The sequence below is a fragment of the Paramormyrops kingsleyae genome, chromosome 10 (genome assembly GCF_048594095.1).
Source record: "Paramormyrops kingsleyae isolate MSU_618 chromosome 10, PKINGS_0.4, whole genome shotgun sequence".
In the NCBI taxonomy this organism is placed as follows: Eukaryota; Metazoa; Chordata; class Actinopteri; order Osteoglossiformes; family Mormyridae; genus Paramormyrops; species Paramormyrops kingsleyae.
In genome coordinates, this window is record NC_132806.1 from 32,089,263 (window position 1) to 32,104,165 (window position 14,903).

General features: G+C 40.6%; 1 protein-coding gene across 2 annotated transcripts; it reads left to right on the plus strand.

Moving 5' to 3' along the window:
• The first annotated feature begins 51 nt into the window (after positions 1-51).
• On the plus strand, positions 52-14,763 carry LOC111847928 (uncharacterized). 2 transcript variants are annotated; one of them, XM_023819549.2, is made up of 11 exons: positions 52-368; positions 463-596; positions 2,794-3,054; positions 3,701-3,878; positions 3,973-4,209; positions 8,871-8,974; positions 9,439-9,586; positions 10,013-10,065; positions 10,249-10,346; positions 10,896-11,037; positions 11,937-14,763. In XM_023819549.2, the coding sequence occupies exons 2-11, from the start codon at positions 498-500 to the stop codon at positions 13,164-13,166; spliced, it is 2,550 nt and encodes an 849-aa protein (XP_023675317.2). In that variant the 5' UTR covers positions 52-368; positions 463-497; the 3' UTR covers positions 13,167-14,763. The 2 variants fall into 2 exon arrangements, with proteins under 2 accessions (XP_023675317.2, XP_023675315.2); XM_023819547.2 differs by lacking the exon at positions 52-368 and having other exon boundaries at positions 426-596.
• Positions 14,764-14,903: the final 140 nt, after the last annotated feature.

A 14,903-nucleotide genomic window follows, 5' to 3' on the forward strand; every position in this document is an offset into this window, starting at 1 on the left:
CAGATATAGGACGTTGCTCCAGCAGCCGAACACCCCCAACATCACAGTTGGCTGCCGAAGGCACGTGAGCTGAATTGCAAAGTTACCGTCTCGCAATAGCAGCCCCCTCCCCATGCATTTATATATCAAAGCCAACGTATTGGTATATATCTATGCTGTTTGTAAGAAGGACACTGAACGGGAAATCCAAAACCAGTGATAAACCCAGTTAACATTTCTTAAAGGACGTTCGATATTAAGGGAACAATGTCGTTTTCGAGCATAAAAGTCCATTCTTCCCGTTATTGCATTAGATATGCCGTCGGTATTGTTTAAAACTTTGTGATTGTGATATACGACGTATGCTTTAAAAGAAAGTATTTCAAAAGGTAGGGCCTACGTCGAAATAATGATAATACAAAAACTTTTTACAATGAATTAGGTTTAGCCACACCTAGGCGATGTCATGTCTTGCGTTCACAGGAGGAGGGAGGCGCCTGTCCCGCGGCCGCCGGTGGATGTGCCGGTGCGGACTGAGGACCCGGCTGTGTAACTCGATAGGAGCCGCTGGGGTCAGCGGGGAATGTTTGCCAGCAATGGAGCAGAACGCGATCCAGGTGAAGTACTAACTCTGTATTAATATGAAATAACTCCGATAAACGAGAACAGCAGCATTACATTCGAACAGTTAGCGAAGAGCGAACAAGAAAATGTAATTTCTCTGTATTGTTTATAGTTTTGTACCCTTTATAAAGTTTTGTTGTATTTCGGATTGATTGTTGGTAACATTTGTAAATGTAGTATCTGCTTGTTTAAAATGAATTTAGCGCAGAATGTATCCAAAACTACTGTTACACGTAATTTTGACAATAGGAAATGGCTTCATTTGTCTTTATGTTGAAATTAAGCGTGTATTCCGGTGTTTTTGGTTAATGGTTAAATATTTTTATATACTGTTGAAGGCATATTTCTCCACCCACTCACACATCTTTGTTTTTCGTTTTTGCATTTGCATTTTAATTTTAAAGAAAGAACCGACGCGACTCTCTTGGCATAAACTTCTCTCGCAGAATAAGTTTGAAGTTGCGCGACAGAAAGCGTGTTACTCCAACTGAATTATTGGATATTTTGACGGTGATCGTAGATCAGTCATTTGACTTATCACATAAATGGCCGTCTTGGATTTTTTTCTTCTTCTTTTTCAGACCTACGTTATTGTAACGCAATAGGAAGGAATGTTAAAACCGAAACAGTATTCTACGTAATATCAATTCGGCTTTAGGCCAGAATAGACAAATGGTAACTTCGCTGTTAGTTTCTTACAAAACAAATTGACGATATTTTGGATTTTTGACCGTGAATATATTTTTACACAATGTATGTTTTGTATAAACCTATGTAGCGTAACTGTATCAAACTGAAATTCAGAAATAATTAGAACGCCATTTATTAGGGTGGCCTTGTTATACAGATATTGCAAAATCCAAATATTCGGTTATGCTAGTTAGGTATTGTTATACTTTGTTAGAAATCTTAACCCTACTTTTGTACTAAGACTTGGTGCAGTGTTTATTGTGGACGAAGATCAGATTGTGTATGTTAATGTTTTGAATAATATTTACTACTACTATTACTACTACTACTACTACTACTAATAATAATAATAATAATAATAATAATAATAAATCATTTTAATATTTTTTTTTTTAAATTACAAAATGGCTGGTCATGGCTGGGATGTGGGAGGAAAATAACTTAATTTTGGAGAAACTATGAGTTCTTTAAACCTGCAGATACCTAATGGGTTTAAATGCTGAAGTAAAATGGGATCCTGTGTTTACATGTAATATCAGGCAGAAGCTTCTCATTACACACAGAACCAGGCTGATATTAATTCTACCTTTCAGATCTTCACTGTATCACTTGTTAATAAGTGGTAATAAGGAGTTAATTATTTGCAGTTTTGGGAATTGTAACACACATGAAATAACTGCTACTGGACAGTGCAGAAACAGATTTCTAATAATGCTATCATACTTAAGAATTCAATAAACCATCTTAATATGTCATTGTTTTCCACGGAAATCGTCAGCTACTGATTTAGTTTAGGCTTGTTCCATAATTCACATCTGGGAACGTTTCTGCCTCTGGCAGTTAGACAAGTCGTGATCCATTTTAGTGGTGGCAGTTGTTTTCATTTCAGTAATTATTTCAGCCCGTAAGTTGAATAACTTTTATGTAATTTTGAAGGACCTGTTTTTTCTTAGCGTGACGCCTGTTCAGTAGCAGCAGGTAACACACATATCCAGGGCTTATGTCTGCTTTTTCAAATGGTTGGATTATCTAGATGTATAAATGACCTAGTGTGACATTATTAACATTCTGCCATCTATGTAGCAGTGGAATTACACTACAGGCAACCCTCTGGTTACAAACAAGATCCGTTCCCTTAGTCTGTATTAAAGTTGAATTTGTAGGAAGTCGGAGAAATGATACAGTACATAATAATTAACAATAATTATACAGCAGTAAAAGTAACCACATACTGTGCTGTGCTGTACCTTTAAGTCAACGAACAGCTGAAGCCATACAGTGTTTTTGTGACTGTCGCAATGTAGCGCGTGTATTCATTAGTACGAGCCTTTGTATTTAACTCAAATTTTTGCTATAATAGACGTTACAGCAGTATGTTCGTAAGTATGAGTTGCCTGTAAGTCGACGTTCTTAACCCGGAGACTGCCTGTACTAATACCTATGGTGGTTATAATAGTAATTGTGGCTCCTAACTCTGATTGACGTGTGTTTTTTGGACAGTGGCTGGGGACCCCATATTGCTTGAGAGGGTCCTTTGCCTTTTATAAGTCCTTTAGCCACCAAGCTGAGGCAGGCCTGCAGCCAAGCGTGTGGAGTTTGGGCCAGTTCTTCTTTGTCCGATTCGGACCCCAGGATCCTGTGTGCATAGCGGAGCTCACCCTTTTGTGGGAGGACCAGGCACAGCGCCACCTCCTGTCTAGTTCCAGGCTGTACTTCCTGCCCGAAGACACTCCGAAAGGCAGGACTGGAGAACATGGGGAGGTGGGTGTGGAAATGGCAAAAGGGGTAGTGGTCTTACAAAATGATCTGTCCCTCTGGGGGGTTTGTGATTCCATTGTTTGCTCAACTCATCTTATGACAGCTTAGTGTCTGTAGTCCTGTAGCTTATTTTAATACTGACACCTTTTTAATTGAAAATGTACTATGTGACCTGATAGTGTCACCATCTCATGTTCTGGTTATTTCTGGCAAACTGGCCATCTTACAGGGTCCGATTTAATTTACTCTGTTGACGTAAGGGAAGGGGGGCAGTTGTGGTTTTCTGTTTCTTTGTTTTTATTTGATTTGTTTTCCATCCCAGGGCTATGCATGAACCTACTCATTAGGCAATAAAGTTGCGAAAGTCTTTTGTAGTGCTTTATTGTTTTATTGTAGTAAAAAATTGGTGTAATTAAGAGCCCAGAAGAAATTGTATTGCTGTAAAAGGAGAGCCGGGCTTTCTTTAAACTTCTTAAAAGTACATTTAAAGCTGGAATAAGTAAATAATAATAATTAGCAGAATGACTAATCATGGAATAATAGACAAAAATAATTTGACGACAGTATAAAAAGCGTTTCCCAGTTCACAGGGCTGCTGTTATGTTTATCTTGAGGGAATGGCTTTATCTGCCTTGCCTGCTTTCTAAAGGAAGAAGTATTGGCAGTCTCAAAGAAGATGGTGATCCGTCTGGAGGACCTCGTGAAGTGGACATGTCCAGAGTCACCCGGCTGGAAGAGGAACAGCCTGGGTGACAAACGCTGTAATGGGACAGTCCCAGAGACGCACATCTGTGTGACATCTGTTATGGATGGAGCCAGAAATAAGTGTGAGGCTGACTCACAGGGTGTCTGTGCATTGGCTTTGCATGTCACTCTGGCTCAGTACAAGCGGACCCCTGACTCTGATCTCTCTCTCTTCAGCTCGGTCGCCTGTGGACCGTCAGTGTGTGAAGGTCCTGAGTTACCCCCAGTACTGCCGGTTTCGCTCGCTAAGGAGGCGCATGCAGAACGCAGAGGGCTGCACCTCCCTGCAGGATCCCCATCTCCTGGCCCTTGGAGGAACGTGCCTGGGCCACCGAAATACCTGGATCTTCTACTGCAGGGACACTTTCAACCACCCTGCTCTGGAAAGCAGTGCCAGCTTCTGGATGCATCAAGGTAGGTCGAACGTCGGAACAGACGTGGGAATCGGCAGAGAGATCCCAGCTCCCAATTTGGTGTCATATCTTGATGTTTTAATAGTTTTTGCCAGAGAGCATTTCCAGTTTACATTTAATTTAAAGGAAAGGGCAGTACCGGTAAACATATTTCTCATGCCTCATGGTTGCGTAATTTTCAGTTTGGAACGCAAGGTGAAATGAATGAATACATTTCTTGACATTGGCGAAACCTAAATTCACAAGTAGATGCGGAACACAGGAACGGTAACGCTAAGTGGCTTTGTGAGTTGGTTACAGCTGGTGCTGGAGACATCGAAGACCCTCCCATGTCGCTTAAATTGGTAGTTTGGGAACATTTTGGTTTCCCAATATATTAAATTAAGTGTGTGCAACTGGCCAGATAGGGGGCAGTACCAAATGTGAACAGCATAATTATGGTGACCTATGTTTAAATTGATGTTTAAAAATCTGTCCCAATAATCATGATTTGTAACTGAATTTACCCCCCCCCCCCCTTGGAATGGTCACTCTCAGCACCCTTTCAGTTTAAGTAATTTTGTTAGAGACCTAAAGTAGTCGAATTTTAACAGGAATAAAGTCGCACTGAAAATGTTAGGAAATCTAACTTTTTTTTTTTTTGAATATGTGGAAAAAAAAATTGATATACATGTTCAAGTTCAAGACTAGCATAAGAAAAATCTATATGTCTAATGGGTGATTAATAGTTATTTTTAATGTTAATATCAGTATGTGATTTATGCCATTTTAAGCATCTATCTGAGCATATTTGCTAAAGATATTTTATGATTTCAATATGTTCTTAAAATAATTAACAGTGAGTAGTTCCGCTAAGCTTTGTGTTTGTATCCTTGACATTTTTGTAATAAAAGTCTATTTTGGCTGATCAATTTAAAAACCAGTTACATCTTTCAGGGTTGTGTCTTAGTCTTCCAAGGGTTTTGTCTATTAGCCAGGTGGAGCTAGTGTTTGGTAATATGAAAATTTATCATGACCGTTTGCAGCTGTTATGGATGATAAGTAAATAAGTGTTTTACTTATTGACTCAAGATTTGTGATACAGCACTACATTTACATCAGGCAAATAGCATATTCCAAACATATGGTACGTGCTGTCGAGGAGGTGACCAGGCATGAATGTGGTCACGTCGAGCCTTCATTGAATGCCCAGATACAAGTGTGCTACTTAACACTATTATTATAATGACAGAACACACCAGCAAGCACCTATCACATAATTCCTGTGTGTTCGGAGTAGTGCTGTTCCAAACGATTATTCTTTAAACGATTAATATAGCGATTATTTTTTCAATTATTCGACTAATCTAACAACTAATTTTTCGATTGATCTGATGATAAATTTATTGATAAGCAGTTATTTTCAAGTTAGTCATTTAATACAAGAATTCACCCCCCCCCCCAAACACAAATCTGAAATTCTCATTAATATTTCAATTTATTAAAACATTTCTTAAACATTAGACAATTATTAACAAAACAGGCAAATTTTGAGATTCAATCGGATTTCTATGTTAGACTGGAGTTAATAATCACTGCAATAGTTTTTACTTAATTACTTCAGTGCACCAATTTGACTTTAATATTGAAATAGATGCTAAAACATGGAATGATTTCATAACTAGAGAAACATGTTTCTAACAAACACTAGCAAAGGTTAGTTAAGGTTACTTCAGTGAACAAGGAACGATTTAGGCTACAGTGTGCAAGAGTACTTGTAAACAATAATTTGTCTCACTCTTACATGACAGAATAAGTAAACAGAAAATATAAAACGGCTGAAACGGCGTCATTAACGTCAGCTACAGTAGACGTGCAGAAAAGGTGTCATGACTGAAATACTCCCAAACTTTGGAAGACCACGTGCGAGCCTCTGGAGCTCTTCTGGTAGATGCAGTCATTTTGCCTCGGTGGGGCGGGCGCCAAATTTCCTTTTTGCAGGGTGTAGGGTAGGAGATGTCTCATTAATATTTATGAGAGAAGTGCTAGATGATTGGCCAGTGCATGGCTTACAAAATAGTGCGGCACTGCTGGCATCGGCAATATTAGACAAAACCTATATTGGAATTAAGCCTATAATTGATATAGTTTTAACGGTGCCAGCAGTGAAACAACTAGCCAGCTTATTAGCGGAATAACTTTGTATTGCAAATGAAAAATATGCCGCAGGTCCAATAAATAAAATATTGTAGCTCTCGAGTGGCGAAGAAATCATCGGGTGGACAGTAAAGTTCAGTTATTAGCAGAATGTTTTATTGTGCGATTTTTAAAAGGACAGCCTTAACGTGTTCCAAAGGGGATAAAGTACTTTCCCTTACAATACGTTACCTTATCACATTGCAGTTACAAAACATTTACATAGTTTTACACAACGCATCTACACTAAAATTCCACGTCAACGCATTTTTATAATCGACATCGTTGATTATGTCGAATGATCGTCCCATGCCTAGGAGGCTACAACAGTACTGCGACAAACAGACCGATGTGAAACGATGCATTTTCAGCCACCATGACATCTTGGCGCTGTCTGTACGTCTGTCTTCTTGTCAATTATCTGTCTCAGAGGATTGGTGACTAGATCTTGAGTTGAAAACTGAATTCAGGGTTGTGCGATATGACCAAAATCTCATATCCCAATATAAGTCATCTCGTATCCTGATAGTAATATATATCATTACTGCACCTGACATTTGTGTATTTTTTTCTACAGATCAGCTGCTGTACAAATAGGGCAAAAATCTGTAAATAGGAGTGAAGTCAGAAATGTCGTGTAATCCAGAAACAGATGGGAAGTGCTCCACAAATATGTAAAACCCTTTTCAAATCGCTTCGTATTTTTGTGGATATGATTTTACACAAAACAACTAAAAATACGTATTTGTGGATAGTGATACATTTGTGATTTTTTTTTTCTACAGATCAGCTGCGGTATACAGAGTTCCTAAGACGAAAATAATTTTTTTAATAGTTTTGAGTTCCCTTGCAATACTTTTCCTAATAATAACTCTACTGTGTCTGTTTAAAGTACAAAAGAGAGAATTAATGTACTAAAAAGTATAAATCTAAGCGATAGGCAGGTCCAGTGAAGTCAGTGTCTCTGTGTCCACTTCACAATCAAAAGCCCATCTGACTTGCTTAAAGTCACTGGCAGTGAACGGACACAGTGCAATTATTAATGAATGTGTAACAACACATAATATTAAAGTTGCATGGTGTACATTGACCCTCATTTTAATGCTTAAAGCTCACTTTACGGGACATGACTGTTTTATTTAGGTTAATCCTTGCCATCACATTGCCACAAATAGCAAGTGGGCAAGTGCAGTGAAATCGCAAAATTGTTGTGAGGGAAAACAAAAGTATTGCAAAGGATCGCAAAACTATAAAAAAATAAATAAATAATGTTTTCCAACCCTGACCTCTTAGGGGCTCTGTAGTGTTACGAATTGGAGAAATATCCACAAATAAATGAGACATTTAAAACGTTTGAAAATGATTAAGAAATACAACAGCAATGGAACGTAGCCTTCAAGTAGTAAATGAAAAGAAATGACCATTAACATTACGAAAAAAGGACAGTGGCATGTAGCCTTAAACAAATGATACAATCAACTGCAGTACGTGGCTGAGACATGGGAAAAAAAGGATATAATAAATAGACAATAAATAAATTGGAACGACGATTAACATTACAAGGATAGTAAGGCACATGCATGCGGAATTGCTATCTAAAAATAGGATATTAGGCCATAATTGGAATGTAGAAGAAAAAAAAGATACATTTACACATTTATTTACAATTTTCAAGGCTGGAGCAACTGGATGGGCTAGGGGAATTCAAAACCGACAAAGTGATCGCCTCACCGATCGCATAGAGCCTAAAAGCAAATGCAGGTCACTAACTTTGGGGGAAGAAACGTGGCCGGGTTAAACACAATGTTTTTAATAACAAGCCTCAAAATAATTTATGGCACCGCAAAAACTTTAGTTTTTCTATATGGATGAAAACTCTTTTAGAAAGTGGTTTGTGATCTTTTAACATTTCGTGACTGTCAGGATTTAAACCAGACCATGTTTTTAAATTTAGTGCAAGTGCTTCAAGAGAAAAAAATATTTTATTTTGGGTATGTCCTATTTTTATTTTTTTTTAAAGTAGTTTTATTATGGGAGTGTGCTTGAGAGGTCCACATGCTGCTCCTGTCAGGTCCGGAAGAACAATAGGAATTTTTCAGCTTGATGATAATGTTTTGGGACCACCATTGTATATGTGGTGTGTCTTTGACCGAATAATCATTATGCAGTTCATGACTACAGTTTTGTTCTCAGTCCTTAGTTTCAGTACGTGATTGATGTAGCCATATTAAAGGATTTCTCCAAACCAGTGATTTCATGTGAATAAATAAAATGTTTTAAAATAGCTTAGTAGAACCTTATAAAACTCAACTTCAGGAGCAGGTCTGTATTGCATCAGCTGCTTCCTGAATTCGGTTCCATCAGTCGTGGTCCTCTCTTCATACGCCTCCTTCCCGACCATCACTCTGCAGTGATACTCCACGAAACTTCAAAAATGTTTTAATTGTTACATTTCATGAATATGTGGGTTTTTTCCCTCCCATGCAGGCTTCCTGTCTCTTAGTTTGAAGGGAAGACCTCGCAAACGAAAAAGTTTGGATGGAAAAGAGGCAGCGTACTACAGTCAGTCGAGGTCTTGGATAGAGGCGAAGGTAAGTTCAGGCTTGCTGTCTTCTTGGAAACCCTGAAAAGACTGGGCTGTTGAGATACCAGAGATTTTTTTTGTGCTGTGGAGCTCTGCAGTTCTGTGTAGCTCAGAAGGAAGGCTCTCTCTAGACTGACTAAGCTGTTTGACATAACAGTGAACTGCTCTCAGCAAAGAGCTATAGGCAGGACTGAATTCCTAACATCCCAGGAAAGCTTTTCAAAGGCTTGTGGATGGGATCTTGAACTGGTCTGTTGGTTCGACTGAAGAATTGTCTCGTTGCTGTTGTGATAATGGCCCGATGGGGATTTGCCAGGCAATTCAGAATAGTCTACACTCAGGCTGTTTGAGAAGTCTAATGGTGAGATACTGTAGACCAGTAAATAGTTTTTGAGGTCCGCTACTGGTTTCAGTGAAATTTCCTGGTGGGGCTGGCTGTGCTCAGTGTTGCTCCCTGATGCCGTCCTTTAGGAGAATGTGATGGGCGGTGCTGAGATCCCCGGGGAGCACCGCTGGCTTCCCCGCCCTGAGGAGCAGAACTTCCTGGACCGCCTCTACCTCTTCATGGAACGAAGAGGATCCCCCATCAGCAAAGTACCAAAGCTGGGCTTCAAAAAGGGTGAGTCTGCAGGGCAGAAGGTGCCGTCATCCTGACCTGAGGGACGACCTCCTCCTTCCCTGGGCTGATTTTCACAGCTGCATTTCCTGATCTGTCTCATTTGGTTTTTACCACAATGCTCGCATTCATTGTTGGATATTTGCATCTTCTCGCTGCGCTTGATGGCCTCGTTTTTATCTTTTAATCTTGGTAATTGCTTTTCTGTTCCAAAACGGGAATTTTGGAACTAATTTTCTACTTTCCATGCTGTTGATAAATGGAAAGCAAAAAAAAAAAGAAACTTTGTGGTATGTTTTCTTATTTTACATGCTGTCGTGAGTATGTATGTCTTCTGCTTTTCTGGACCTTTCAAAAAAAAAAAAGTTTTTATTTCAAAATTAAACTTTTAAAGGTTGCTGAATCTTATGTGTACATTTTTATCCACAGTTGACCTCTTTCTTTTGTTTTCCGTTGTCAAAAGACTGGGAGGATATGAGAGGGTGAGTAGTGACCACAGTTTGTAAGTGACGACTAACTGCACAGCCTCCCGGATATTTATGCTGGTGTGTGTACACATATACATTTATATGTATAATATGTATGTATCTATGTATTACGTATATACATATATATTGCCATTTCTGATATGGCCATGTAAGTAATTGTTCCATTTCCTTATGTAGGTGACATCGCAGAGGCTGTGGAAGAAAGTTTACAATGAGCTTGGTGGAAATCCAGGAAGTACTAGTGCAGCCACGTGTACGAGAAGGCACTACGAAAAGTGAGTCTGGGGGCTGCTGCTTAAAGGGACATTTAAAAAGAAACATATAGTATACAGTAGGTCCCTCCGTATCCTCGGATGATACCTTCCAAGGCCTACTGTGGGTCACACGTATAACGTGATTTTTGTGTACTTTTCATATGATGATTTACACACAGTAAGTCATTATCAACATTAAATATCGTAATAATAAATTACATTGAACATTATTATGCAGAACTGTATTGTGGCACTCTGTTGAATGAGGAATTATGGTGTTATAGCCAAATTCTCAAGAGACAACAGAGCAATGAAAAAATATCATGTATCAAGGGATGGTGGACATTCATGCTCTTTGTACTGCTCAAAGGAGAAAGGTACACTGAAAAAACACACTTACACATGTTTCAGTGTGTTTAGTTTTTTTTTGGATGGTGGTAAACCACAGATAACTGAAACCATGGCTACTGAAACCACGGATACGGGCAGACTGCTGTAGTGTTACTATGGATCGGACTGCCGTGCAGGAACCTTTGCTGATCTCGTGCTGCTCTCCCCATCTTACCCCAGGCTGATCCTGCCTTACGAGCAGCAGATGAAGGGGTCGCGTTCAGACAAGCCTCAGGTACTCGCTGCAGCCGGCTTGGCGGTGGATGTGACTCGGGGAAGAGGGGCGCAGGCCAGGCTAAAGGTCAAGAAAGGGGCTTCTTCGGTAAGACGCCAACCGAATGCTTACAGAATAACAAAAGCTGCCTTTCTTGCGTATCACTTTCCTGATCTGCGTGAATGTCACCGTTTATTATTAGTCATGGTCAGACAGACATGAGCCCTGAGGCCTATTTCGGAGCGGATGCAAAAGTTCAAGCAGCAGCACATTCGGGTGAAGATATTTAACTAATACACAGCTCACTGAGTAATATAAGAATGCAAGAGGAAGTACAAGAGGAGGCCCGTTACTGCTGTAGAAACGTTTATTTGTGTCCAGGATAAGCAGGAGCCAGTAACTGAAAAAAATAAAATAAATAATAGTCTAGACTTGATTTTATGTTGGTGTACTTATTCTTGTCATAAAAATGAATCAGTTGTTTGAGTGATTAATACAGCTATGGTTTTAAATAACCTTAACTAGGAAAAATGAACTGAATTTTAGGACAATTTGTCAAGGTTGATGGAAAAACGTATAGGTTCAGCCTCCCTTTCTGCATTTTTCTCTTCTCTTTGATCTTGCACGTAAAAATCTAGCATTTCTACAAGCATCCACCTTTTTATTTGTATAAAAACATGGCTTGCAAAACTGATTTTTTGTCCCTGTACTGACAACAATAATGTAAATTGTATGGCTGGTTGTCCTGTCAACAAGGACAATCAAAAGTATTGGAGTGAGCAATATGGTAATGATTTTAGTTGCATAGTGTACCTTTATTTTGCTGTTGGCTATGCAGGCTACAGGGGATTCTAGTCTGTTTACAACCCAATGTCTGTCTCATTGACCACCATGGCATCAGTATATATCGTGAGCTGATCAAAATTATGAAACTGAATGTTGAAAAGCCTTGTGTAACTGAAGGGTGGGTTGCTGTCACATGTGCCCCCCCCCCCATACCCTGACAGGAAGGTGAAGTGAAACAAAGAGGCACTGCCGCCTCGCAGAGAAGAGGACGGCCCCGAGGCAGGAGCCACACTAATGCTGCGGTTTCAGCCCCCCCTCAGAAGAGCCCAGAGACCCACTCATCTGCCAGAGAGCTTCCGCCAACTGTTAGCCAGAAGCACTGTACCAGCAGCGCCCCTGAAGTCGAAGGGATCTCCTCAGTAGATCTGAAAAGCAGCTCGAGTTCTGCGGTGGTGCAGGGCTTTGCCCCCCAGGATTCCCCATTGATACAGGGTCTTACCCCCTTCCCTTCGGGACCTCCGATTACAACAGCGGATCCAAGAGTGAACATGGAGCCTGCAAATTGGAAGTATGCTTCCCCGCTGCCCACCTCACGCTTGGTACATGACAATGGATCTCTGTCTGACATTGGCCTGTCAAAAGTATCTCCACTTGATCACCTCAAAACTCGCTTGGGTCTAAACTCCTCCGCTGTCTCGGCCCCTCAGGGACCTGCTGTATGCCCCCACAGCCCCGCTGAACTTTTTTGCCTCACAAATAAGGCTGGCGAGAGTCAGAACGGCCTCAAGTGGGAGAGGCTTCCTGGATCTCCAGCAAATGATGGCACTCGGAAGTGTCATGCAGACTGCGTGACCCTGGACAGTTTCTGCAAGCTTCCCAAGCCGCTCAAGGTCCTCCCTTTGGACATAGACTGTAGCCTTCAGGTGCGGCATCTGATGCACATGCCCCCTGGTTCCTCACAGCTCAGCTCGTTCGGGAAGAAGCTGTCAGAAGTCCTTGCACAGGACCTGAGTGACGCCTGCCAGAGTCCCAGCCCTCACCCTGGCTTGCAGGAGCAGATGTATCCCCTTAATCTCAGCATGCGCTCGGCTTCCAAGAAACCTGCCGTTGACCTTAGGTCAGAAGTCTTTGATACCTGCCAGAATACCGATGATCCTCCCTGTGAACCCAAGGTCAACTTCAAGAAGGAGTCTGTCAAGGATTCGGGCCTAGTTCCAAACACCAATGGCTGCCTTGTGTTGGCCTTGGCCCAGGAGACGCCCACGGACCTATGCTTACCACGACAGGCCAAGGAATTGCTCCATGGTCACGTCACCCAGCAAGAAGGTGCCACTTGTGGCCCGGATCCTTTTGAAGCGGATGTCCATCCTTTGCTTGCTGTGGTTAAAGAAGATTCCACTTTGGGAAGCTGCTCAAATTCCTGTGAACTTCCTGCTCAGGTAAACATGTAGACTATGGATGATCTGAGGAGAGACAGGTAATGTGCAAGAGGACCAAGAGCCTGGCAAAGGCTGTGGGGGGCGGACGCTTAGATCCCGCTACTCCTTCAGTCTTACTTCAGGTATCAGACTGGAACACTGACTTTGGAAATGAATGGATGTATCACTCCACATGTCTGTAGACCAGTAGTCTGTTGTCCCAAGGCATCTGGTGAGATGGGAGGTTCTGCAGCGCCGGCGAGGCGGATAACGGCGAACGCTCAGTGATCCCGATAGTGGACAGTACTTTTCCTGTTCAGGCAGACTATTGTTGAAATGCATATACTCTTATGGGGCCATGTTTCTAATACACGAACGAAAAAGAAAAAATTTTATGTGAAATGCTACCTGTGCAATGAAGTGTTTTAACGTGGTTCAATGCCAGTATGACCATGACTTGATTTAATATGATTTATTCATATGAGTTACAGTAAGAACTCTAGGTTTCATTAAAAGTCTTTTGATTTTCTTTATATATGCCAATGAGTGTAAAGCGATTACCTGGACTGTTTATAAATATTGAAAGACACAATCACTTTTGTTCAGTACTATACATGCTGACATTGTCCATTCAGCATGGAAATACCTGTCACTGTAATACTCTGTTGCCATAGCTCTATGATCAGGTGGTTGCTCAACTACTGTATTTTACTACAGTGTCATATACATAATACATAATATCTTCTCTGGAGCTCCAAATGCATTATCTGTAAATAGTTAAGGAGCGATCGTAAAGCCAGGACCAAGGTCTGTGATTGTATGGTAGTATAGCTCTCTAAGAAAGTGAATAAGATTCCATGATTTTTGAGACTATAGTTTTGGGGGGTTATTTTTGTCTAAAACTTAGTAGGTAGTTGGCTATTTAATTTCTGGGCAGTGCTTAGCTCTGACTGGTTCCTCTCCACTTGAATAAACCACTATTATCTTAGGTGGACATGGTGATTGGATTAATTTGTGTGCTTCAACCCAGTGATGGATGAGAGTGGGGCAGCATCTCTACCAAAAATAATCTCAGCGTCCTCACCTCCAAAATGAATATAGCATGTTATATGTGGGGGTGTCGCCTGACACCTCCAGGACTGGGGGGTTTGGGAATGCCAACTCTGCACTGCGTGTGTATGACTTTTCTGCATGTTCCTTGTCATCTATGTTTCCTTTGCAGTTCATGGAGTTTGGCTAATTGGCATCTTTAAATTGACCATACGGCTGATTGTGTGTTTGACTGTGTGCATGTATATGCCCTGTGATTGCGACTGGTTTCTCATTCCGAATTGACCCCTGCCGTCTGCCGTAAGGCAACTTCCGTAACTCTGACCACGGCAAGCATTTGAAAGACGAATGGACAGATAACGTTATTTGCAGTTCGTTTTGTCATTTCTTACCATGTTCTGCAATTCTTCAGAACTGGGTTGTTTTCATCTGTACTTTCGTTAAATACTTTAAATATTTATTTAATATACGCTAAATGATTTAGATATTCTCCCATATGTACAATTATTTGTGCACTTGAATCTTTGGATCCTGTTTAAAAAAATCCTTCAGTTTTAATGCATTAAAAGAATGGTCTCGATTATTGTTCAGAGTGTTTTTTCCTCCCTAAGGCCATTTATTTAACTTGAGGAGAACCATGCTGTAATATTTCCAGGGCTTAATATTGTGGGAATTAGTACGGAACATTCCATGCTAAATGGAAAGGTATTTTTTTAAAAC